Below are 25,538 nucleotides of genomic sequence, written 5' to 3' on the forward strand. Positions count from 1 at the left end.
GCTGCTCCCCAAGAGCACTCGATCCAGTCGGGAGTGGAGGTAAGTTCAGGGCCACGGCCCCGAAACGCCCAGGCAACCGGCGGACCGCCGCGGGGGCTGCGTCAGCGAGCGCCTCAGAGCCCCCAACTCTGGGTTCCTCAGTGCCTGGGCCTGGGCTCCCGGTTCCTCCCCACGCTGCCCGGCCCGACGAACTGCTCTCCCTCAGTCAGTCCCAAAATGTCTAAACCGTTCGGCCCGCTGTGGGAAATGGGCCGCCCGGCCAGCCCAGGCCAGCCCAGGCCACTCCAGCCCTGGTCTCCTCGCCACTCACCAAGTCGGGCAGTCGAACAGTGGGAGGCTGGAGCCGGAATTCGTGGCTGCCGCCATCTTGCGTCTCCCCCGCCCATTTGGCGGGCCCGAAGCACGCCGGGAAACTGGAAGACTCGAAGGGGAGAAGCGGCATCCCAGTAGCCTGTGCGTGCGCGCCCGCGTGCGCACACACGCACACGCACACGCACGCACGTAGGGGGCGCTTCTAGCGGCGGTGGAAACGGGGATGGGATTTGGAGGTGTTTGTCAGTGTCTCCGAAGACTAGGGTTTCCCCTGGCTGGGAGGTGTCTGAAGAAAAGGTGCTTATAAGGGCGGGGGGTGGGGGGTATCGGTCTCCCGCCCGGCCTCCTGCAAACACTCTGCTGGACTCTTAAATCTTGTGACCCCGTCCTTGCTACAGGCTTGAACCCCAATCTAGAGAGGAACTAGAGCGCAGAGCTTAGAAATTACAGTAATCACTCATTCCGTTTCTCTTACGGCCCTTCTCTGCAGAGTTGCATGCTCGCTTCCCCTTCCTAATCCAAATCTGGACCTTGTGGATTTATGTGTATTATCTGGGAATCTGCTTTAGGGGGTCATCTCGTCTATTTATGAAAAGTCTGGACGTGCTGGGGAAGAAGGATCCAATCAGAGGCAGACATCCAGATCTTCAATGGCTAATCAAGGTGTGGCCCCTTCGGGATTTTGGTCATGGTGACTGAATCGTGAAAGGAAGCATGAGGATTCCAGGCCTGCCCTAGGCCAACAGCTGCCTGAAAGAGACCATGAGCAGGTGCTCTAGTTGTAATCGCTGTTTGTTGGGTGCTTGCTTCTCTGGGCAAGTAGATATTTTATGTGGATCATCTCATTTAATCCTCACAACACTCTTGAGGTAGGTATGATCCCTGAACGCTCAAACAGATTGAGTTGCCCAGCCTCACCCTAGAGCAGTGGTTCTCAATCTTCTGGCCCTTTAAATACAGTTCCTCATGTTGTGACCCAACCATAAAATTATTTTCGTTGCTACTTCATAACTGTAATGTTGCTACTGTTATGAATCGTAATGTAAATACCTGATATGCAGGATGGTCTTAGGCGACCCCTGTGAAAGGGTCGTTCGACCGCCAAAGGGGTCGCGACCCACAGGTTGAGAACCGCTGCCCTAAAGGGTGAGTGGGATTCAGACCTAAATCTGTATGATGCCACAGGCCATCCATGCTCTTTAATCACCACTGTCTCACAATTAGATGCTGATATATTATCATGCAAATGATGCCCAACACTTTTTCACTTTTGTAGAAAGTTTGGGTTATCTGACCTGTTGTTTTTTTCTTTTTAAATTGAAAATTGTTAACCAGAAAGAGGCACTGCACATAATTTCTTTTCTTGATTTCCTTGCTGCTGGTCCTCTAGATTTTAAATTGAACATCAGCCTGTTCAAAAGATTTTGTCCTTAATGACATCTCTCCAGGAATCAAGATTTAATTGCAACATAATATTAACTTGGATTTTGAAATTATCAACTCTTAGGCAGGTAGGAGAATCACTTTCAAAAGCACAATAAATTTATCCAGCAAGGATGTTAACTGATCAGATGACTTATCCGCTGACCTGTGTATAGCCTCCTTTCCAATCTTGATTCCAAAGACTAGGCTGATGGGGGAAATACAAATTCTAAACTTGGTCTCAAGAAAAGAGGCTAACTCCTTTAAAAAATAAAATATTTTTTTTTATTGATTTCAGAGAAGGGAGAGGGAGAGAGAAACATCAATGATGAGAATCACTGATTGGCTGCCTCCTGCATGCCCCACACTGGGGATTGAGCCCACAACTGGGATATACCCTGACTAGGAATAGAACTGTGACCTCCAGGTTCATAGGTCAACGCTCAGCCACTGGGCCACGCCGGCCTGGCTGACTCTTCTTTTGAGCACAAGGACATGATTCTTGAGAAAGAATTAAATAGTCTCAAAAGTGTTTTCAGTGTAACAGAAAAGAACACGTTCATTTTTATCTACAGAGACTGTGCAGGCCTTTGAGGTTCCATGCCCCTTTCAGGCATGAGGTGCTGCTGAAGCCATTTCTAGCTTTGAGTGACCTGATAACATCTATGTCAACTTTGCCTTTCAATTTCTCAGCTTTTGTGTGTGGTCCATTATTTAATCCCTTCTATTGCTGACTATACACCCAAGAAAGCTAAAGTTAGATTCTTACCCTTGTCTTTACTCCTTGGTCGTGTTCCCTGCTTTCAGCACAGCTGACATTCACACTAGCATGTGATGTAATGGCACCTTATACTTACCTAGGCCTTATAAAGCAAAATGTTCTTTCTTTGGGCACCAATGATGTCAGTATAGATCAGCGAATTGGAGGGCAGCAGTCTAGACCAGCCGTGGGCAAACTACGGCCTGTTTGAAATGAATAAAACTAAAAAAAAAAAAGACCGTACCCTTTTATGTAATGATGTTTACTTTGAATTTATATTAGTTCACACAAACACTCCATCCATGCTTTTGTTCCGGCCCTCCGGTCCAGTTTAAGAACCCATTGTGGCCCTCGAGTCAAAAAGTTTGCCCACCCCTGGTCTAGACCCTTAACTTTTTGAAATGGGAAGACTGATAGACTAGCTGCTTTTGGACTTTGGTATCTCAACAAAGATAGATTCATTTCTTAGACACTGAGACTTCCTTAGACTCGAATCTAAAGACATTAGCATATTGATGTTAGAAAACTGTCTTAAAAACAAAACGTGTATATAGATAGTATAAGCAGGAGGCTTCATTTATCAGGGTGGTTAATGAAAAGTTCACAAGGTACTGACAAAAGACAAACCTACCCTGGAAGCATCAGCTGGAAGTTCTTATTCTGGTATATTTCCAGAGAAAGTGGCCAGCCCGACATTTCTACCTTACCGTATATAGTACTACAATTTTAATTCACTTGAACAGCTAGATCTGTCCAGTATTTCTAAAACATTACATGAAGGAAGGAGATAAGAGGAAAAGGAAAGGAATACAGAGGCAAACAGAATTTGCATGTTTGGACCGAACTCCTATGGTCCTTATAATCAGAGAATTTCACAGCTAGAAGAGAGCTGTTGAGAAAACTTGGGGGTCTGTAGGTTAAATGACTTGTCTAAATACCTACAGCAAGTTAATGGCAGAGCTGAGATTCTCCAGGCCTGCAGTATCCCAGTCTAGTTTTTGACCTCCAGACCAATGGTTCTCATGAGTTATCTGGAGCTTTTAAAAGTCCCTATGCCTAGCTTATATTCCAAACTAACAAAATTAGAATCTTGCAGCAGGGGCACCCAGGTATCAGTAATTTTCTAGTTTCTAATGTGAAGCCATGGTTCAGAACAATTGTCCTAGACCAGGGTGCCCCTAATGATGAATAAAACATAGATAAGGTGTCTATAAATAAATAGGTTTTTAGGACCATCTAGCAGAACCTCTTGGTAACTGCTACAAATTTCAGGCCATGCAAATTCTAGGCCAAGAATTCTAGGCCATTCCAATTCTATTTGCTACCTATGGCCACTATTACCACCACCACCGGATTATATAGTATTACAGAACAGAACTATGGTGGCTTCATTTTACCCAGAGTGCAACAGTTTTTCACGATCAAGACTTTTTTCTTGCTTGGAATGTTACAAATGATGTATCCAAGTCCAGCTGTAATTTGGAGCTTAAGGGGCAGTGATCATAGAACCAAGAAATTAGCTCTGAAGCTGCTGCTTTGGCCACTGTGACACCCCAGTAGCTCTATCCTGTTTCCAAGGAAAGGATTACAGTAACACCAACTCCACCCCAAATCAATCCTCCTCTGATTCCCAGTCTTCTTGCAGGTCTCAATTTTTCTAAAGAATAGCACATTACCTAAAATCTACCACATTAGGTTTAACTCATAAAAACTTACTACAAAAGTTTTTTAAATGTTTATTTGTATTAAGTGGGTAGAATGGTGCAAGAATGCATTTGGGCTCTTGTTTCCCTACCATTCACATTAGCTTGGTAAACGAAGATTAAGTAACATTAAAGGGATTGGAAGAAATTAATATAAATATATCCAGCATGGTCAAATCCTCTAATTCACTAAAAGATGAACTGAAATTGTTGGTCCAATTCACATAAATTATGTGAGAGCCTGAAGAAATTACATTCCCTTTAACTGTTCTAAACCTGTTAAAAAGGGAAGTGAACAATATTTATATTACAAGACAACAATCTTTTATTGAAACATTTTTTGTCTAAAACTATGCATAGATTAATTTCTTGTTCATAAATTAAGATAAGTCTAATATCACTATTCCAAACCAGTTTTATTTACAAAAATGAACCTTTTCTTTGCTTTATCGCCAGGTTCACAGGACTAAATTTTAAACCAACTTCAGTCTAGCCTTTCCAATCTTCCTGCCACCAAATGCCCAGTGACCCTTATAAGGGAGGACAGTGTTTTGACAGTAACATCATCATTCACCAGGAATGCAGAACCACAACTGAACACCAACAAAATGATCAAATCATTCCAAACAATTCCTATTTGCTTTCCAAAAGCATGCTTTGTCTAATTATCCCTTTCTATATAAGCAGGTGGGAAAGGAACTCCTTGTAGTATAGTAATGTCAATTAAATTAATCTCTTCAAAAAGTGAACATGATGGTTTAGTGTGTATATGGATGAACTACTGTGGATGACATTAGCAGATAATAAAGTAAACGTTAAACCCACAACTGGCCGGCTCAAATCGATACTTCTCATTTAATCTGGATCACATGTGCAATTCTTACCTTCTAGTTAAATACATTGCCAAAATCTTTCAAAGCAGACAGAGAATAGGCTTCTTACAAATTCAAATTAAAATGTTAAATAATAAAAATTGCCAGCTTATTATACAGTTTCTGACAGACTCCAATATGCTGGGTGCTAAAAAGTAATTCTATGTCAGTTGCTAGTAAAAAGGTCAATCTTGTATACACATAAAAAGAAATTTACAAGTCTGTAGTGTCCCTGTTAAAACAAGAATATCTAGAATGGAATTTTCAGTAAATACTTGGGATGAAGGGTAAATCAGAATAGAAGAGAAAGCAAAATCTACATAAATTAATTCCTAATTTGAGAAATCAATAAAATGTATACATAAATTGATAAATACTGTCTCCATAGGTCACTGATTCCAAGGACTGGTTAGTAGTTAGTTTCTAACTAAGTTATTCCAGGACGTTCTGATGTATGTTCTCTTCTGTGATCAGTTTGTTCTGGCAGACTCCAGCAAGCATTTGCCCTTGAAAACAGTTCCGTGGGAGAAAGCTCTGAGGCAATCACTTTCCATAAACTAACCACATAATAAGTCCGAAGATAGCAGCAATCACTGTCAGGACAAGCACCAGGATACAGATCTTCTTGCGAGATTTTCTCTGAGAAGAGAAATATGTTAAGAAGACACTCATGAAACAGGTGAAATTTTTTACTCTAAGAGTGCTTCATAAATCTGCCTCCTGGTAATTCAAAATCAACTCTATCCATGAGTGAATATGCAGAGAACTGCCCAAAATCTTAACAGTTACCAGAGCTAGGAATTAGTGCAAGTTTTAATTCCAGGTTCCCAAATACAATTTAGCAAAATAACTGTTTATACCAGTACTGCTAGGCATTATGTGCAATGAAGTAAGTTATTTGTGCATGTATATATTAATAAAGGTTTTATACCTATTGTAAAATTTCATGTTCAATGTAAAAAATACAAGCAGAAAGAAAACAAAATAATCACCCACAGATAAAACTGTTGACATTTTGATTATAGTTCCTCATTTATCTATGCAAATTGTTATCTGATATAATTGGGATCATACTATATGATGTTTGATGTTTTTCTCACATAACATTTTAGCATAAAAATTTTGTTATTATAAACTCTTCATAAACATCTCCTTTAATTTCCACATAATATAACATTGAGTGGATATAGATAATTTACTTAATTATTCATTTGCCGTTAAGATACTAAAGTCATCACTCAGTTTTTAAAAGGAAACACTATTATTAAACAAATTTCTTTAAGAACATTCCCAGGTAAAATACAGCTATCCTAGGAATATAGAAAATTATTAAAATGCTGTTTGTTTCTAAAAAGTCATGCAACACCCAATTGAGAAATGAGAAGGACCTCATTCACAATATTTGTACACAGATAAAGACTCAGATACGTAATAAAACCAGTTTCAACTAATATGTAAGAGAATATCACTTTCCAGAAAGTAGAACGATTAACTCCTATTTATTCATAGATAAATAACCCCAAAATGATAAGTCCCTATATATTCATAGATAAACAGAAGTCAGAGTTGATTTTATGTCCATCCTCTGTGGCAAAGTCAACAGAAAGTATCTGCAAAGTTCTTCTTTGTACCAATTGTTACCCTAACTGAAACCCTGTATTTCAACTGTTTAGGATATAAAATTAGCCTTAAACCAAATTTAGGTATTATGTTAGCATATGGGGTTAGCTCGGTAGTTAAGAAGCTTTTATATAAGTTTATTCAAGGTTTGATGCCTTTTTGTAGATCTCTCTGCAAAGGAAAATACTAAAAACGGAACTGGCACTGCAATTATGACTACTTGTCTCCAACTTAAGCCTAAGAAAAAGGCTGCAGCTGTTCTCAATGTGTCAGTGTATTCCAGCGATTTTCAACTGGTGTGCAGCAAGAATTTTTAAAACATGCAATACCTGACCTCTTTTCCCTTAGATTGTCAAATTAAAAAATTACAACAGCCAACACAACAATAGCGGTCTGGTATGAATGAATCAAAATTATACCTATTTTTTGTAAAAAAATAACAACACACCAAACAACCTAAATTATACCTATTTTATATTTTTTGGTCAGCCGCAGAGTTTTAGAGATTAGTTTATGTGTGCCATGAGATGAAAAAGGTTGAAAATCGCTGGTGTTTTCTAATGGCCCATAAAGCTTGTAGCACAGAGTGACTTTCTCTGGTACCTCCTTTTACCTGATAGTAAGCAGCTCGCTGTAACTGATCAGTGGCTCTTTCCACATGCACCTCTGAGCTTTCCACATTGGCTTCTATGCTATCTGCAAAAAAGAAGGGCAGTGGAAATTTTATCAAACTCAGATGTTTGCAAGGCAGCAAATTGAACAAACTTCTGATGTTATGGGGATCCTGGTTTCACCACCACCATTCTAACTATCCAGCCATGAAAATAAAAGTTACTAACTCCGGCCCTGGCCAGTGTGGCTCAGTTGGTTAAGCATCATCCCATGTACCACCAAAAGGTCACCGGCTTGATTCTGGTCAGGGCATATGCCCAGGTTGCAGATTGGGGTGCATATGGGAGGCAACTGGTCAATGTGTGTGTCTCTCTCTCTTTCTTTCTCCTCCTCCTCCTCCTCCTCCTCCTCCCTTTTCCTCTCTCTAAAATCAGTATTAAAAAAAAAAAGTTACTAACTTCGTAAGAGAATAGCCCTATTCTTTGGTAATAAACACTGAAGTATTTACAGGAAAGGGTTATAAAGTATACAACTCACCCACAAATGGTTGCGAAAAAATTATGTACACCTATGACAAGAAAAAAATTTCTAAGCTACTCTAAATTAAAATTATAGCCAGCCATGGGGTACAAAAAAGAGACAGAATAGTTAACCTGTTAATAGCCATGGACCAGCTCTGACAAAAGACCGCTCACATTTGTGTATATCTATTGGAATTTAGGATTAATTTCCAGATGGCTACTTCTACATTATCTAAAAGAGAGAATAGGCAGGTGACATAGGGCCCCAGAAGGTATTAATAATACATACCAATCAGATCACCCTGGTCATGGATCATCATAGCCAAATCTTTAAATATCTGATTGACATCCAAAATGTCAGCCTAAGGAACACAAAAACAATTAACTAACATTAGGCAACATGTTAGAGATTCATTTCCTCTACTTACCTGAAGTTAGTAACATAACTGAAGCTATTAACATAACACATGTGTTTTTTGCTGTTTTTTTAAAAATATATTTTTATTGATTTCAGAGAGGGAGGGAGAGGGAGAGAAATAGAAACATCGATGATGAGAGAGAATCATTGATTGGCTTCCTCCTGCACATCCCCCTACTGGGGATTGAGCCCACAACCCAGGCAGGTGCCCTTGACCGGAATCGAACCAGGGACTCTTCAGTCTGCGGGCCAACTCTCTATCCACTGAGCCAAACCGGCTAGGACAACACATGTGTTTTTAAGGCTTATAAATCATATATAAAGTTCTTAGAACTGTGTAATAAGCACTTCATAGTGTTAGCTATTATGAATTACTTACTTGGTTCTCATGACACCCAATGAGACATGTTTATCCTCATTCTATAGAAGAGAAAATTGGGGCTCAGAGAGGTTTAATGATTTGTGTCAAGGTCTCACAACAAGTGGCCAAACTGAGAATTAAAAGTTCATGATGTTTTCATTATGTTACTATACCTCCTTTATATTTAAATTAATCATTCAGCCCTAACTGGTTTGGCTCAGTGGATAGAGCGTCGGCCTGCGGACTGAAGGATCCCAGGTTCGATTCTGGCCAAGGGCATGTACCTTGGTTGTGGGCACATCCCCAGTGGGAGGTGTGCAGGAGGCAGCTGATCGATGTTTCTCTCATTGATGTTTCTAACTCTCTATCCTTCTCCCTTCCTCTCTGTGAAATACCAATAAAATATATTTAAAAAATTAAAAATTAAAAAAAAAATCATTCAGGCCCGGCTGGTGTGGTTCAATGGTTGAGCATTGACCCAAGCACCAAGAGGTCACGGTTTGTTTCCAAGTCAGGGCACACGCCTGGGTTGCGGGCTCCATCCCCAGTAGGGGGCATGCAGGAGGCAGCCAATAGATGTTGATGTTTCTCTCTCATTGATGTTTCTATCTATCTCTCCCTCTCCCTTCCTCTCTGAAATCAATAAAAACATTTTTTAAAGAGTTTAAATTAATCATTCAGTAACTCTGTGAAGTAAGTATCTTTGAGGATAATGAGGCTCAGAGAGATTATGTAATTTGTCTAGTCACATAGCTCCTCAGTGAGAAAACTAAGTGTTGCAGCTAGGATTACATCTCTAAAACCCATGCTCTTTTCATTGCAATACATTGCCTCTCAGAATGCTACAATAAAAACTGATACCTTGAAAGCAATGACTTCCTAATCATAACTTGACAAGAATAGTTCTTCCTATCACCCTCAATTACTTGCTAAGAGTTTGCTTTTGTTGGGACAAACTACTAGTTGCTATAGATACAAAAGGACTTAATAGCTAAGTAGGAATTGAGGGGATCAGCACACAACAAGATAAAAAAGAAGGGCTTTTATATGGGAAATGACTAATAAATAGTATAGAACATTGTGTAGAGGAGAAAGACTTTGCAGGAGAGGTAGGACTTGAGTTGTGCCTTAAAGCAAAAGAGAAGCAATATAAATGGAAAGGTAACTGAGTTAAAGAGCAAATAGCCCAGTTTGGCTATAACACAGATGCAATATTGTTATTTATAATAAATATATATATTTGGTCTTTGTCCCATTCCCATCACAGAGCTCCTAAAACCTTAGAATTTCCTAAGTGATAAAAGATAAAGGTGTCTTGTTATTCATAACAAGCCTTATTCAACCACACCAAAGTTTATGTTAAAGAGTTAACTTCTGGATAATCCCTAAGGATGGGGGGGATGCTTGCCTGGGGAACCAACCTTGTGATCAGAGGTTTGGAACATTCAGCTGCACTCTGGGGTGGGGAGAGGTACTGGAGGCTGAATCAGTCCCCAAAGGCCAATCATTTAATCAATCAAGCTCATGAAATGAAGCCTCCACAGAAATCCTAAACAATAGGTTCTGAGAGCTCTGGGTTGGTGAACACATGGTGTTCCTGGGAGAATGCACACCTGGAGAAAGCATGGAAACTCCACACCCTTTCCCACATACCTTGCTGGCCTCATGTATCTCTTCCATTTGGCTATTCCTGAGTTGTATTCTTCTATAATAAACCAGTAATCTAGTAAGAAACTTGTTTTCCTGAGTTCTGTGAGCCACTCTAGCAAATTGATCAAAACCAAGGAGGGGGTGATAGGAACCTCCAATTTAGAGCCTGTCAGTCAGAAGCACAGATAACAACCTGGACTTGACAATGGTATCTGAAGCGTGGGATTGAACTCAACCTGTGGGATCTGATGCTATCTCCAGGTAGATAGTGTCAGAATTGAGTTAGATTGCAGGACATCCAGTGGTGTGGCAGAATTGCTTGATGTGGGGAAAAACCTACACATTTGGTGGCCAGAAGTGTAGTATGAGAAGACAGGAGACACATAAGAGTATGTTATTTCCTACTAGTGGCCTGGTGCATGGATTCATGCACATTGAAAGCAAATTAATTAGAAGAAATATTGTAAATATCGCTATTCGCCCTTTCTCTATAAAGAAGTATCAACCAAATTCACAGTCGACAATGATAGTTCAAAACACGTATGCGATTGGCGCCAGCAAGAGCTTTATATGTATTGCGCAGGCATAAGTCAACTTAGCTTTTTATAGGTATAGATTAGAACAGGGATTGTATATTAGATATAGGAAATGACTGGACATGAAAATCGAGCCTGGCTAAGGAATTTGGACTTAATTCTGTTGAATGTGAAGTGCCCATTACATTCACTAGGTTACTTTGCTCAATATGTCTCTCTCGCTGCTATAACAGTATTTCTAATGTTAGAGAACCAATAGCAGTGGGGGAGAAAAAGAAAGATACAATATCTTTGAAGGAAATTAAATAATCCAACTTGAGGATGAAGTATCTCATCTAAGACCAGACACTGACGGGACCCAGGGCAGTGTGTCTCAACCCTGAATGCATATTATCATCTGGGAAATTAAAAATATATATATATCTCTGATGCCCTGGCTGGTTAGCTCAGTTGGTGGAGCGTTGTACCAATATGCCAAGGTCGCAGGTTCAATCCCCAGCCAGGGTATATGCAAGAATCAACTAATGAATGTACAAATAAGTGGAACAACAAATCATTGTCTCTAAAGTCAAAAAATTAAAAACAAAACACAACCCACCCCCAGGGCCTCTTGTGGATATTTGCCCATTTTTAACTTACAAAAAATAGGAGTTTCAGTCCAAACTAATAAATGGTGTGTGAGGGAGGAGAGCTGGGGATTTTTTAAAATAAGTCCAAGTGGTTCTAATGTGCTGTCAGGGTTCGGAACTACTGCCACAGATGAAGGTCAGGGAGGAGCAAGTGGATTATACAGCACTGACATTAAGTAAAAAAACATGACCTGGCTCTCACCTCCAGCTGCCGAATCGCCGTTTCCCTCTCCTTAATAAGTTCCAGATCCTGCTCGGTGATGGCCACCTCATCCTCCTGGCTTTGCATCTGGTTCCACTCCTCATGGCTGCAGGGAGACAAGCACTCTAGTTGATTCCTCCTCTCAAAGGTGTGCCTGAGACAGCTACAGCATCTCTACTGCCAGCAGAGTCTATCCGAGGACACTGCAGGCTCCAACTCCTCTGGTATCAATCAGTACAAAGGCCCTGGGGCCACAATTTTCATATCCAGAGGCAAAGCGCTTATAACACCAAGAAAACAAAGTCCCAGCTTTCATGGGCAAGACTGGGATGAAGCAGAATTATGAGGGATGGGACTCCTTGCTGTTTCCATTTAGGGGTACACTTGCAATCTTGCTAGGACTTGCTAGACAAGGAAAGTAGGCAGCGATCTGAAGTCAACCAAGAATACTAGTCCATTCCCTTCCAGGACACTCTCAAAGTGCAAGCTGTGTTGGTATCTTGGGTACTAAATGGGTGGAGAAGGGAAGGCTAAATGACCTGGCAGTCCAACAGAAAAACATCTCCTGGTTTTCAGAAATCTTAAGATTATGCTTTGAGCCCTAGCTGGTTTGGCTCGGTGGATAGAGCATCGGCCTGCAGACAGAAGGGTCCCGGGTTTGATTTTGGTCAAGTGCACATACCCAGGTTGTGGGCTCGATCCCCAGTAGGGGGCGTGCAGGAGGCAGCCAATCAATGATTCTCATTGATGTTTCTATCTCTCTTCCTCTCCCTTCCTCTCTGAAATCAATAAAAAAATATTTTTTTAAAAAGATTATGCTTTGAGTTAAATACCTCTTAACAGAAAACTAAAGTAAAAAATTAGTGAAATGTGGTAACTCTTTTTTTCTCGGTACCATATTTGAAAGAATGGCATGTGATACATTATATTAGACATGCAACACTTTGAAAATCCAGTATTAAGCATTTGTTTTCACCAGTATGCATAAATCATACATTGTCCTTACATTAAGAAAAAAAAATTCCTCCATGTGTTGGAGATACAAAGCTGAATAATACAGCACCCCTACCTCAAGGTTAGGGAAGGGAGATAGATATCTATCTATGACAAAACATTTTAAGTTTTGAACTAATAGTACAAATACATTTCTATGGAATTACAGTAAACACTCAATGTTGATAGGTTCTGTGACTTTAAAATGACATATAATGAAACCAATTTTACCATAGGCTAATGGATATAAACAAAAATTAAGTTCCTATGGCATCTCGCCAAGGCTATAAGAAAACAAAGTTGGGGTGGGGGCGGCCGGGGAGTGGTCAATGGCGGAAAAAGGAGACTTACGTAATACTTTAAACAATAAAGAATTTAAATTAAAAACAACAACAACAACAACAAAACAGAAAAAAAACACACAGTTGAACAAAACGGTGTTGGAGGACCTACTGTAGTTGATTCAGTTTGAACAAGTTAAGAAAAGAGAAATTGAGTTGCCTCCATTTTAGAGATGAGTAAACAGAGACCTAATAACTTTGAAGAATTAAGTGAGAAAATGATAAATCTCAATTAAAGATAAAATGATTTAGAACTCTTAATCTGTAGATTTGTGGCTTCATACTTATTCCTAATGAGCCAGGTTCTCTCCTCAAAATATAGACATCAGGGAGGGTTCCTGATATTTTTTATTCACCTTGATATTACTCCTTAAATAATTCAAAGATCTTTGGGAATCCCCTGGTTTTGACATTGTTTTATTTGGTGGATTATAAATTAACCTCCTCAGGTTTCTCTTTATTTTTCCTTGTTTTTTTTTTAACTGATTTTTAAAGTTAAAAGTATAAAGAATACAATCCCATCTCAAGTAGCCAGCAGGTGTCTGAATAATTCCTTTACCTGTCAAATGAGACGAGCTGCTCCTCTCTTTGCCTCTCTTCCGCCTAGAAAGCAGAGGGCATTATTGCTGCTGTTATCCAGAAACATGTCACAGACACACAAAACAATAGCTTTCTTTAGCTAAAGTGTAAAGAAGCAACAGCCCTTGGCTCCAACAGGATCTACAAGACGGCACAGGGCTCTGGCAATCTGTCTTGACTAGAAAATGGGTGAGAAAGAAAAATCTGCATTCCAGTTTGTGCTCAGAACTGAAAGCATACTAAACAAGATGAGAGAACATGGGCAGGAGAGAGGCTTAAAAATGATGAGCCCTGGCCAGCTTTGCTCAGTGGTTAGTGTGTTGGCCCATAGACTGAAGGGTCTCAGGTTCTATTCCAGTCAAGGCCATGAACCTGGGTTGCAAGCTGGATCTCTGGCCCTGGTCAGGGTGTGTGCGGGAGGCAACCAATCAATGTTTCTCTCTCTGTCTCTCTCTAAAAAGTCAATGGAAAAATATCCTCAGGTGAGGATTAACAAAAAAAAAAAAAAAAAAAATTGAAGTTCAAGTTTATCCTCAGTAAATGTACTCAGTGCAAAAGCAGTTTCAGTGCTCTGCTTACTTCTACAGGTTCTCACTTTCTCTTAGATTTTGACCTTAATATTCCCATGGCTCTTAGGTACTTTTGAGAAGTTGGGTTGATAAAATCTAGTATTTCTTAATTCTTTTCAAAGAGAAAGCTAGTCCAAATAACCTAGCGTACTATATTCCAAGAAACAGATTCATTCTTCTTTTTTTTTGTTTTTAACAAAAGACCAACATAATAAAAAAGAAAACTGTACATAATCCTACCTGTCACTTTTTAAAACCTTTGTTAACATTCCTTTCTAGTCTGACCATATGCACACATTTTTTTTTTTTACACAGGTTTTACTAATCTGGCATTTTGCAGCAGTTAATGTCTATATTTATTATTTGGGGAAATAGTAAACAAAGGCTAATGGTCAGGGGGAAAAAACTTAGGAAAGAATATCCTGAAATTTGCAAAGGTCTTTGGGGAATAAACTTACCGAAAGTCGAGATCCAGCTCTTGCTCTGGCAATACTCTCCTTTTCCTTTTCAGACACCTTTCTCTGCACAGCCTGGAAATTGTTCAAGGCTGCAGAGAAGTCATTCATGAGGCGTTCCTTCTGAAGTCTCTGCTGGCGCTAAGGAAATTAAACAGAAACTTAAAATTTCATACTAATCTCAAACCATTTGGTTTCATATCCACTCAAAGCAGTATATTATACCTCCTAAAGATTTCCTACTGGGAAAATTACTATGAAATAGGATCTTCCTTAAATTAATAAATTTGCTCATTGCTAACTCAAATTCCTGGTTAATACCATAGGCCACGTCAGAACGAAAATATTCATTCTGACAACCCTGGGAACTGGGTGTCATTTACCTTGTAAGGCGATCTCAGAAGGAACTGCATTTCAGAATTTTGGGTCCCTGAATAATCAAAAGCCAAATAAACGCCTTTGAACTCAGAATGGACCCAGGGATTGGTTTTTATTAAAGTGTTAAAACTGTATTCATCTATGCTGAGCTCACAGCTTCCCCGAAAACCCTAGGGTCATTTTCCTTTACTATGGTGAGGTTTTAAATCTGAAAACTAGTTTGTACAAATATAGGCTACCTTAACTAAGCGTATCGATTCTATGTCTCAAAAAACACATAGTGAGAGCACTTGCTGTGTGCTGAGAACATAAAAATTCACCCCTGATCTCAACAACTTACCATGTATTTATAGATAAAGGATATACACATACAAGTAACAAATCATTATAAATAACTGCTATATCTGATCAGTACTATAGGAGTTTAGAGGCAGGTATAATCAGTAAGAACTCAAGGAGTCAAAAGGGCCTCAAGAGGAGGGGTCACTGAAGAAAGAGTAAAGAGTGAGAGAAGGGGCTAGGCAAAGCCAGGCAGGAGGACAGTGTGAGCAAAGGCACCGTGGTGGGAATCTGAAGAGGACCTATAAGGCTGGAACCAACGATTTTTTTCACGACAATAGCTAAAAGATGAAATTGGAAAGGCAGGAAAGGGGCTGACCACAGCAGGTTTTAAGTGCCAAGCTAATAATTTTGGGACTTAATCTCTAAGGAACAAAGATTTCTGAGCAGGAAACATAATGGGTACAAAACAAAATGGGTAACTTACAAAATTAGTCTGTGATATTGTACAAGATAGAACAGAAAGAAACAAGTCAGAAAGATTACTGCAATAGTCTGTCTGTTGTAGATTTAAGGTTAGGAGGATACGTCTCTGTCAGTAATGGGAACACAAAAAAATAAATTTAAGAAACATAATGGCTTAGTGAGTGGCTGTGGGGGAAGGGGGTAAAGTCAAGAATGACTCAAATTTCACACTGAAGAGAGTGATGGTAATACTAAAAGCAAACTTAGATGAAGAACTTTTTTTCCTTTTTCTGGGATTTTTATTTTTTCATAAACATTGTAACAATGGGGAGGGAGGAAACATCATGCCCCAATCTATCCAAAAATACTCTTTTAAGTATAGCATACACACTTTCCAAGGTATCATACTCTTCACAATTATGGTCTTTGTTACATAATATTCCATCAAACTGATCTAGTAATTTTATGTAAACATTCCTTCTAGATTGTTCCCACTTTTTAAATATTCTAAATAAAGCTAAATGAGCCCCTTTATGATAGCTAGTATTTACAGAGTGCCTACTATGTTCATGTACTGATATAAGTACTTTATATAGTAATTCATTTAATCCGTACAAGATCCTACCTTAGTTAGGTACTATTATAGTCCCTATTTTACTATTATAGTCCCCCCTTTTACCGAGGCACAAAGATTGGTTAATAATTTGCCAGGGTCACACACAGTAAGTGGCACAGGTAGAATTTAAATCCAGGAAATTTGGCTCCAGAGTATAGTTGTTTTTTTCCTCTTAGTACTTTTTTCCTCAGGCCAAGTCTGGTTGAGTGGGAATATTAGGTCTAAAGACTAAATTTTCTATGATAATACGTATTGTAAATCAGCTTAGTTAAGGTGTTTAGGAGGAATGGGAGGAATTCAATATAACACAACACACTACATTTCAGATGAAGAGGAGAATTCAGAACAGGAATTGGCAATAGAGGCTTAGAGGCTAGGGCTGGAAAAAGATCTGGGGGTCATGTTCATGAAGATGACAGGGAGCTTGTAAAAGTAGATAGGACTCCTGAGGGAGAAGGCAGAGTGAGAAAATCACAGGATCAGTGGATGGCAGAGCATGTCCATTCTAGGAAGCAACAGACTCAGAGAAGGAGGCCGAGACGCAGCCTGGGGTTAGAGAAAATAAGCCCGAAAAGGTTCACCAGAATTGAGGGACAGAATGAAAGGAAGAAGGTTTCAGTGGAGACAGGCTGGGCAAGAGGATCAATGAATCAGAGAAGAAAAGTGAGTAAGAACCAAAAAGGCCATTGGATTTAGCAACTAAATAATCACTGATGATAGTATATAGATATGAAAAAAAAATACTGAAAAGTAGAGTATATGGCTTGAGGCACAGGACAGTAGCACAAGATGGGTAATGTGGCTAAGATCAATTAGATGAACAAAGACTTGAAAGGAAAAGAGTATTCAGCACAATAGGAGGAAGGAAATCAAGGAATTATATTTCACTAGAAACAGTATGTTTGTAGATCTATTTCGTGTTTTATGATCCAAGATAATGGAAGGGAACAATAACATGCACAATCCAAAAATAACTTCTATCTGATTTTGGAATACATTAGATCCTTTTTTGTTTGTTTGTTAGCAGAGTTGACTTTCTAATTATATTTCGCTTAGGCTACTATTTAATTCTTAAGTACTTTCAATGCTCTGTTTGCCTCAGACCCTAAGACTCCTTTTTTACTACTAAGATTATCTACAAGAGTGTATTCTCTAAGTGCACAGCTGGGAGGAAAAGAGGGGTAATTTTGAAACAATTTAGAGATATTGGATGGAACTTTGTCCATATTGAAATATCAGCATGAGTAACAACTAAAACAGCACACATATGGATAACCAAAGAATGAATACATGAAGATTATTTTCCATCTTAACTACTCTGTAGCAGGATGAGAAAGCATCCTCTCTTTTGTGCAAGGGGCACCAAAGCTCCAAAAACTGAACATACACGTCATTAAATAGCTTGTCAGGTACAGATTAAACTAGTGATCTTCAAACTTTTTTGATCGAGGCACACAGTAAGACTGTGACATCTTGATCCAGTATCATATACATACATACTAGTATATATGAAACAAGTTTCATGTAACAACAACACACTCTTATTTCTACTCTATGTCAAAATGATGGTAACAACACACTAATATTATTTTATGTTCCAACAGCCGCAACTCACTGAGAACCCCTGTAGGCTTCATCTTTAGGGCCATCATAGATAACACATCATCACTTAAAAAGTTCAACAATAAGCCCTGACCAGGTAGCTCAGTTGATTAGAGCATCGTCCCAATATACCAAGGTTGTGGGTTCAATCCCTGATCAGGGCACATACAAGAAACAAGCAATGAATGTATAAATAAGTAAAACAACAAATTGATGTCTCTCTCTCTTCCCCTTTATCTAAAATTTAAAAAAAGTAATATAAGTTAAGTGCCCCCATGAATGGTATAAAAGTTCAAAGCAGCCCTAGCTGGTTTGGCTCAGTGGAAAGAGCGTTGGCCTGTGGACTGAGGGTCCTGGGTTCGATTTCAGTCAAGGGCACATGCCGGGTTGTGGGCTCAATTTCCAGTGGGAGGCATGCAGGAAGCAGCAGATCAATGATTCTCTCTCATCATTGATGCTTCTATCTCTCTCTCACTCTCCTTTCCTCTATGAAATCATATATATATATATATATATATAAAAATTTAAAAGTGCCTAAAATGTAAAAAATGGGTAATTTTTTTAAAAACGTTAAAAAATAAAATGGACTCACAACAGGTTTAGGTAGGTGAAGGCTTTTCCCCTGGAAGAGAGAGAATTTGAGGTAGATCATGAATGACAGGTAAGAGTCCAGCCACAATGGAGGGAGCACATCTGACTTCATGAACGTGTGAACAAAAGGCAGGGCAGATCAACGAAACAATGAATCCCTATAAAAAGTGTGTGTTTTTAAGGATTTAAATGGCCACTGAATAAAATTACTTGAAAAGAGAAGTCTTTTTCCCCCCCGAGCATTTCCTCAACCTGAGACCTACGAAAGACTTGTGATGGGACGTGAAAGTGAAGGCAAAATGTAAAAGACATGTGATTGGAATATAGAGATACTAGATACAAAACAAATTAGGATGAAGCCTGAAAACGTAAAGCTGCTAGCCCAAACCCAAAAAGATGCAAACGCTGAGATTCTTCTTCAGTTAAACCTATTTTATTAGTATATTACTGTTATTATTAGTAATAACTGCAGCCACCACATGTTGAGTACCTACTAAATGCCAGGCACTCTGCAAGATCTGGGGCACACATTCTTTTCTTGTCACAATGGCCACATACTCCCATTTTACTGATAATGAGGTTGAGGTTTAGAGAAGGTCTATCTAGCACAAAAGGCCAAGTTATTTTTGTTTCACACACTGTATTTCCATTAAAACAAATTCCTTTTTTATTAAAAAACAAAACCAAAAACCAGAAAATACCTACCTGTTCTGAGGTCGATAAGGGGAGGGGCAAGGACCCTAGTTCCTTCAGTAATTCATTTGTTTCCTTGGCAAGCTGATTTGTCGAGTGTTGCAACTGCTGCCTAAGAGAGAAAAGACAGGTTTCAGAATCTTCTCACTTCTTGCGAGCTGCTATAGTTAGTATCAGCTTATCCTCCGTGTGTCTCACAATGCAGAGAATAAAAGGGTACACGAAGAAATAGGTTCCTAGATGCCTGCATTCACAACAAAATTCCAGAACTACTACCCAGTCAAACCCATATCAAGGCTTCCTCCTATTACCGAGTAGAAAGAACGTGTCTCAGTGAAATCTGATGATCAGGTATTTTACTCTTTGGGGAGAAAAGAAAAGCATATAGCAGTTGTGACAGAAATGTAAGAAGAGCCACTGCCCCACAGCTAAATCTAATAGTTTTAACACAAAACTCTCTCAATGAGTTGTCCAGGAGTTCGCACGGCTATTGTCACAGTCCACTGCCTAGAGACAGAGTCCTGGCAGTTGGATGAAATGTGCATTAAAATCACAGCTCCTACCCTAGGGAGCAAGCTCCAAAGATCTACTCCCAAGTTCTTGCTAAAAGTTGATGCTCCTTCAGCTTTAGCTTTGACTCCCTCCCAGTCCTTTATGCTTGACTTTCTGCTGCTTCCCTCTAAAACAAAAAGCCCTATAGTGTGAAAACATATATCAGAAGTAGAGAGGGAAGTAGAGAGGCAAGGATATATAATATATTAGGTGGAAGTGAAAAGTAGTGGAAATAGCCCGGCCGGTGTGGCTCAGTGGTTGAGCGTCAACTTATGAACTAGGACAGTGGTCGGCAAACTGCGGCTCGCGAGCCACATGCGGCTCTTTGGCCCCTTGAGTGTGGCTCTTCCACAAAATACCACGTACAGTGCGATTGAAACTTCGTGGCCCATGCGCAGAAGTCGGTCATGGCACATGCCTGGGTTGCAGGCTAGATCCCCAGTAGGGGGGGATGTGCATGCAGCCGATCAATGATTCTCTCTCAGCACTGATGTTTCTATCTCTCTCTCCCTCTCCCTTCCTCTCTGAAATCAATAAAAAAATATTATAAGAAAAAAGAAATGTAGTGGAAATACAAAAAGAGCTCCTCTCAGTCATGATTTCCTCCATCTGGCCATTTCTACAAAGGTTTTCAGGGAGGACAGAGAAACCACACTATTAATTATTCATGTTTTTTTTTTCACTGCAAAGGGGCCTCCAAGATAAAAAACAAGAGAGTCAAAAACAAGAGGGAGTCCACAGGAGCCTGAACATCCCAGACAGGACGAACATATCCAGAGATATTTCACATCTCCCTGGAAAATGCTCAATGTAGTAAGTTATTCTCTCATTTCACAACATCTAGGACAGGAAATAAAGAACATTATTCAATATCTTTTAAAGATCAAGAAGAGAACTTCTAAAAGCAGAAATGTACTCAGAAGGATATGATCAAAAAAATCAGCCCTAGCTGGTTTGACTCAGTGGATAGAGCCTCGGCCTGCGGACTGAAGGGTCCCAGGTTCGATTCCAGTCAAGGGCACGTGCTCAGGTTGTGGGCTCAGTCTCCAGTAGGGGATAGCTGATCAATGATTCTCTCTCCTCATTGATGTTTCTATCTCTCCCTCTCCCTTCCTCTCTGAAATCAAATTTTTTAAATACAAAAAAATTTTAAAAAAAGAATCACATGTGCCTACTACCAGTCTACTATTCTCTGACTCCCCCGGAATCATTCTGAATACATTTTCCTAATAATGGATATAGTTGGGAACTCCAACTAGATGAGATGAGCTCTGCAGATCATCAGGCCTCTGCCAACAGGGAGGCTCATTTAGGCAAAATATAGTTTAAGAGAAGTAGGGTTCCCTTTTTTATTTCCCTAAGCTGTTCTGCTAAACTGCCCAAGGGAAGAAAGAACCAGAAATCAAGGACTTTAAGAGGCAGGAAGATCACAATCCATTGATTTATTCTGTTGCCCCTCTTCTAGATCCACCTATTACCTCATGTCCCACTGCCTCTCATTCTGACTTCATAGGCCTGACACCTAAGCAGCCACGCAGCGATGACTTTATGTGTGTCCTTGAAGGACCCTCACAAAACCCAGCCTTGTTAGGAAGCTACTCACAGATTTTCCTGTAGCTTGACGGAGTCCTGCTTAGTTTCTAGTTGGCTCATCAAATTCTTTAGCTGAACAGCTGCAGAGAAGGGGGAGAAAGACTTGTTTAAAGAAAAACAGATTCATCATGAGCACCCTACATCTAAGATCACCAGTTTCTTTCTATATCCTGAACAAGTACATGCAACTAATAGAAAGCTTGCTATGATCAAAACCTTGGCATATACATATACATTCCCTTTAAAACTAAATTCCTGCCCAGCCAGCATGGCTCGGTGGTTGAGCATTGACCTATGAACCAGGAAGTCACGGTTCAATTCCTGGTCAGGGCACATTGGTCAGGGCACATGCTAGGCTGTGGCTTGATCCCCAGTAAGGGGTGTGCATGAGGCAGCCGATCAGTAATTCTCTCTCATTGATGTTTCTCTCCCTTTCTCCCTCTCCCTTTCTCTCTGAAATCAAAATATGTATTTTTTTTAAAAAACAAATTTCGGGGTTCACCTTTGTCCTAAAGAGTAACTATATCTCTAAGTAGAGGGTGATGGTTTTGTTCATCACCCCCAAAGAACTTCTGAATTTTTCCAGATTTCCCACGGTACTGGATAAAAATGAAATAACTATTTATTTATTTATTTATTTATTTATTTATTTTTATTGAGTTCAGAGGGGAAGGGAGAGGGAAAGAGAAATAGAAACATCAATGATGAGAGAGAATCATTGATCAGCTGCCTCCTACACATCCCCTACTGGGGATCGAGCCCTCAACCCGGCCATGTGCCCTTGACCTGAATTGAACCTGGGACCCTTCAGTCCACAGGCTGACGCTCTATCCACTGAGCCAAACCGGCCAGAGCTGTAATCACCTTTAGAAGGGTCTTAATACCAAATATCAATTCACAATAAAAACTACAATCCACTAGTACACAATTTTTTTATAGCAAACACTTTTTATAGCAAAGACAATGTATATTTTTAAAAAATATTTTTAAAGTTGATTTCAGAGAGAGGAAGGGAGAGAGCTAGATTTCATCGATGCGAGAAAATCATCAATCGGCCACCTCCTGCATGCCCCATACTTGGGACTGAACCTGCAACCCATGCATGTGTCCTGACCGGAAATATGCTCAACCACTGAGCCACACTGGCTGGGCAATGTATATTTATTATTAATAAAAAGTTACCACTGTGCCAGGCACTATATCAGGAGCTTTGTATACATTATCTTATTTTCACAGCAAAAAATCTGAAGCAGGTATATCTTCATTTTGCAGGGGAGGAAATATATTTAAAGAAGTATCTTATATAAGGGTACACAATAAGTAGAAGGGCAAAAAAGTCAACCTCAGTTATATACCTGTGTTCTTTCAGCTATGCTAACTATAGTCAAATACATGGTTTTGTTAGATAATTCTACCTTTTCCTAGATATTTTGCTAAGACTAAGGAATGATCATGTTTGAATCCTGGATGTTTAAGCCTCTAGCCCTGAACCAGCAGTGATCCAAAGGAATTGATTATCTAGCAGTAAGAAGGAACACTTTTTAAAAAATATATTTTATTGATTTTAGAGAGGAAGGGAGAGGAAGAGAGTGATAGAAACATCAATGATGAGAGAATCATTGATTGGCTGCCTCCCGCACACCCGCTACTGGGGATCGAGCCTGCAATCCAGGCATGTGCCCTTGGCCAGAATCGAACCTGGGACCCTTCAGTCTGCAGGCTGACGCTCTATCCATTGAGCCAAACCAGCTAGGGCAAGAAGGAACACTCTTAACAACAGCCTGCCTGGGAATCTGAACACCCCCACCCATCCTCATTGATTTCTGCAACGGGAATAGAGCCCTCAATTTCTTTTGTGTCCTGCTACCATGTCCTTTTTTTATGCTGTGGAAGTTCTAAGTTCATTGAGCATCCTTATAACCAGTGTTTTGAACTCTGAATCTAGTAGATTGCCTGTCTCCATTTCTTTTTCCTCTGGAGTTTTGTTCTGTTCTTTCATTTGGGACATATTTCTTTGTCTCCTCATTTTGGCAGCCTCCCGGTGTTTGCTTCCATGTATTAAGTAGAGCTGCTACGTCTCTGGGGCTTGATAGAGTGGCCTAATGTAATAAGTGTTGTGTAGGATCTAGTGCCACAGCCTCCCTGATCACCCAAGCTGGGCACTCCAGGCGCTCCTCCTCCATCTCATGTGGGCTGTGTACACCCTCCTATTGTAGTTGAGCTTTGATTGCTGTTGGCACATCGATGGGAGGGGTTTACCCCCAGGCCAGTAGGCTGCAAGGATTGGCTGCAACCACTGACTACCAATCCCTGATCACCGTGCAGGATCAGCTGTGCAGGGACCACCCCATGGAGCAGGACTTATTTCAGCGGGGCTTTGGTGCCCACTGAGTACACCCCTTGAGTGTGTCACTTGAGGTGGTTGGGTGGTGCTTCGAAATGGTCTGAAGCTGTCCACTGGGTGTGCTGGGCCTCCTGAAGGTACAGGCCAAGGTCAGTGCCACCTACTTTCTGCCTAGGGCAGTGGTTCTCAACCTTGGCTGCACCACATTAGCACCTGGGAATCTTTAAAATCCTCATTTCTGGGCCTCATCCTCCGGAAATTCTGTTTCTTTGTTATGGGATGGGGCTACAACATTAGTAATATTAGGGCCTAGGGTGACCCAGCATGAGCTACAAAGTTATCTGCAGATGGCTGCTACCTGTTCTGGGCTTAGAGGTGCCCAGGTGAGGTCAAGCTGTGAATCAAGGCCAGCTGCTGCTAGTGCTCGGTGTGGGGGGGCCACTTTTCATGAAGTATGGGGCACAACGAGACCATGTGCTGCTCTTTTGAGAGATTTTAGGAAAGTCAAAGCATGAGCCAAGACAAGCCATTCCTATTAAAAAAAAAAAAAAAAAGCCACTAGAAACAGCTTGGGTGGGCCCCACAGGTTGGGTTGGGCAGGCTCTCTAGAATCACTAGGGTGGGGCAAACAGTGTGAGCCTGGTGGATGCAGACTTAGATATGGTGCCTGCCTGCCAGCTCTGGGGGGCACAGGGGTCTCAGAAAAGGAACAAAGGCCTCTGCCAGCACTTTTGTGTGACAGAAAGCCACCCCACCCCAGCTTTTACCCTGATAACAAACGATTCAGTTCCTCCCCTCATGTCCCAGCTGCCTTTCAAGCTGCTTGCCTCTGGAGCTGGAACACAGAGGGAGTAAATCAGAGTAAGTCCATGTGTGGGCCCTTTAAGAGGAACTGCCTTGGGCTCCAGCAGCCTTCTGTCTCACTCAGCCATAATCCCCGCTGATTTTTACAGCCAGACGTTATAGGGATTTCTCTTCCTGGCACTGGAACCCTGGGATCAGGGGCTGGTGTGAGGCTGGGATCCCTCACTCCTCAGAGGGACCTCTGCAGCCAAAATATCCCTCCTGATTATTGCCCACCACACGTGTGGGACCAACCCATTCTGCGTCTCTGCCCCTCCTACCGGTCTCAATGTGGCTTCTTCTTTAAATCCCTAGTTGTAGGACTTCCATTCAGCTAGATTTCAGGTGTTCTGAATAGTGGTTATTGTGTAGTTTAGTTGTAATTTTGATGTGGTTGTGGAAGGAGGAGAGGACCGCATTTACCTACAGTCATCTTGCTGGGAAGTCTCCTATCTATTGTCTTTTTGCATCTACAATAACATACCTTTGGAATGTCAAAGTTATCTTTTCCAGACCCCTCAGGACACAGCCATCACACCAGAGCACCAGAACATGAGGCCACAGAACCCCTCCTTGTTATCTTATTGTCTACACACCATCTTTGTGTTGTAATTGGTAACTATCGTGTACCTACCAACGTAAAAGAAGTATGTGTCTCTTTGTTTTACTTTTTATCCAATTTCAGAGATTTCCCTGCTTTTCTTTCTCCCACATCTCTAATCTACCAACAATGGACTTCATGTAACGCCCCCACCCGCAAGTCTCCTTTGATTCTAATGTATAAAATAAGCTGTAAGCCCCTGAGGCACCTGTTATTAATTAGTGACTTCTGCCAAAATATTCAGTTTAAATATATAGAAATATGGTTTACCCAGAACATTGAAAATTAAACATTTAGAGCCTCTAGGGGCATTCTTAAAAATAATAATGAGCTGTAAAGCTGCCATTACCTGGAGCATTTTCTCAATTCATTGAGATTTTGCTTCCTGGCAATTGTCATCAGTTTGGCTCAAGTAAACTCTTCTAC

At 40.5% G+C, this 25,538-nt stretch overlaps 2 protein-coding genes across 4 annotated transcripts in view; both read right to left on the reverse strand.

The window, feature by feature from the left end:
• The window catches only part of PPP1R8 (protein phosphatase 1, regulatory subunit 8), a 19,197-nt gene extending 18,743 nt beyond the window's left edge, over window positions 1-454 (reverse strand). The window contains exon 1 of one of the 3 annotated variants that reach the window (XM_014546829.1): window positions 311-442. In XM_014546829.1, coding sequence (XP_014402315.1) covers window positions 311-366 — 56 coding nt within the window. In that variant the 5' untranslated portion in view covers window positions 367-442. Of the gene's footprint in view, window positions 1-310 lie in introns of all 3 variants that reach the window. The other 2 variants (XM_014546832.1, XM_005875122.2) reach the window with 2 other exon arrangements.
• Window positions 455-4,217: 3,763 nt separating this feature from the next.
• STX12 (syntaxin 12) overlaps window positions 4,218-25,538 on the reverse strand; it is a 30,626-nt gene continuing 9,305 nt past the window's right edge. Inside the window, exons 2-9 of the mRNA XM_014546835.1 lie at window positions 21,335-21,404; window positions 19,192-19,291; window positions 14,559-14,696; window positions 13,512-13,555; window positions 11,619-11,724; window positions 8,112-8,184; window positions 7,303-7,385; window positions 4,218-5,708 (exon numbers count right to left, since the gene is read on the reverse strand). Coding sequence (XP_014402321.1) covers window positions 5,613-5,708; window positions 7,303-7,385; window positions 8,112-8,184; window positions 11,619-11,724; window positions 13,512-13,555; window positions 14,559-14,696; window positions 19,192-19,291; window positions 21,335-21,404 — 710 coding nt within the window. The 3' untranslated portion in view covers window positions 4,218-5,612. The remainder of the gene's footprint in view (window positions 5,709-7,302; window positions 7,386-8,111; window positions 8,185-11,618; window positions 11,725-13,511; window positions 13,556-14,558; window positions 14,697-19,191; window positions 19,292-21,334; window positions 21,405-25,538) is intronic.

This window comes from Myotis brandtii, unplaced genomic scaffold, assembly GCF_000412655.1.
Source record: "Myotis brandtii unplaced genomic scaffold, ASM41265v1 scaffold456, whole genome shotgun sequence".
NCBI lineage: Eukaryota > Metazoa > Chordata > Mammalia > Chiroptera > Vespertilionidae > Myotis > Myotis brandtii.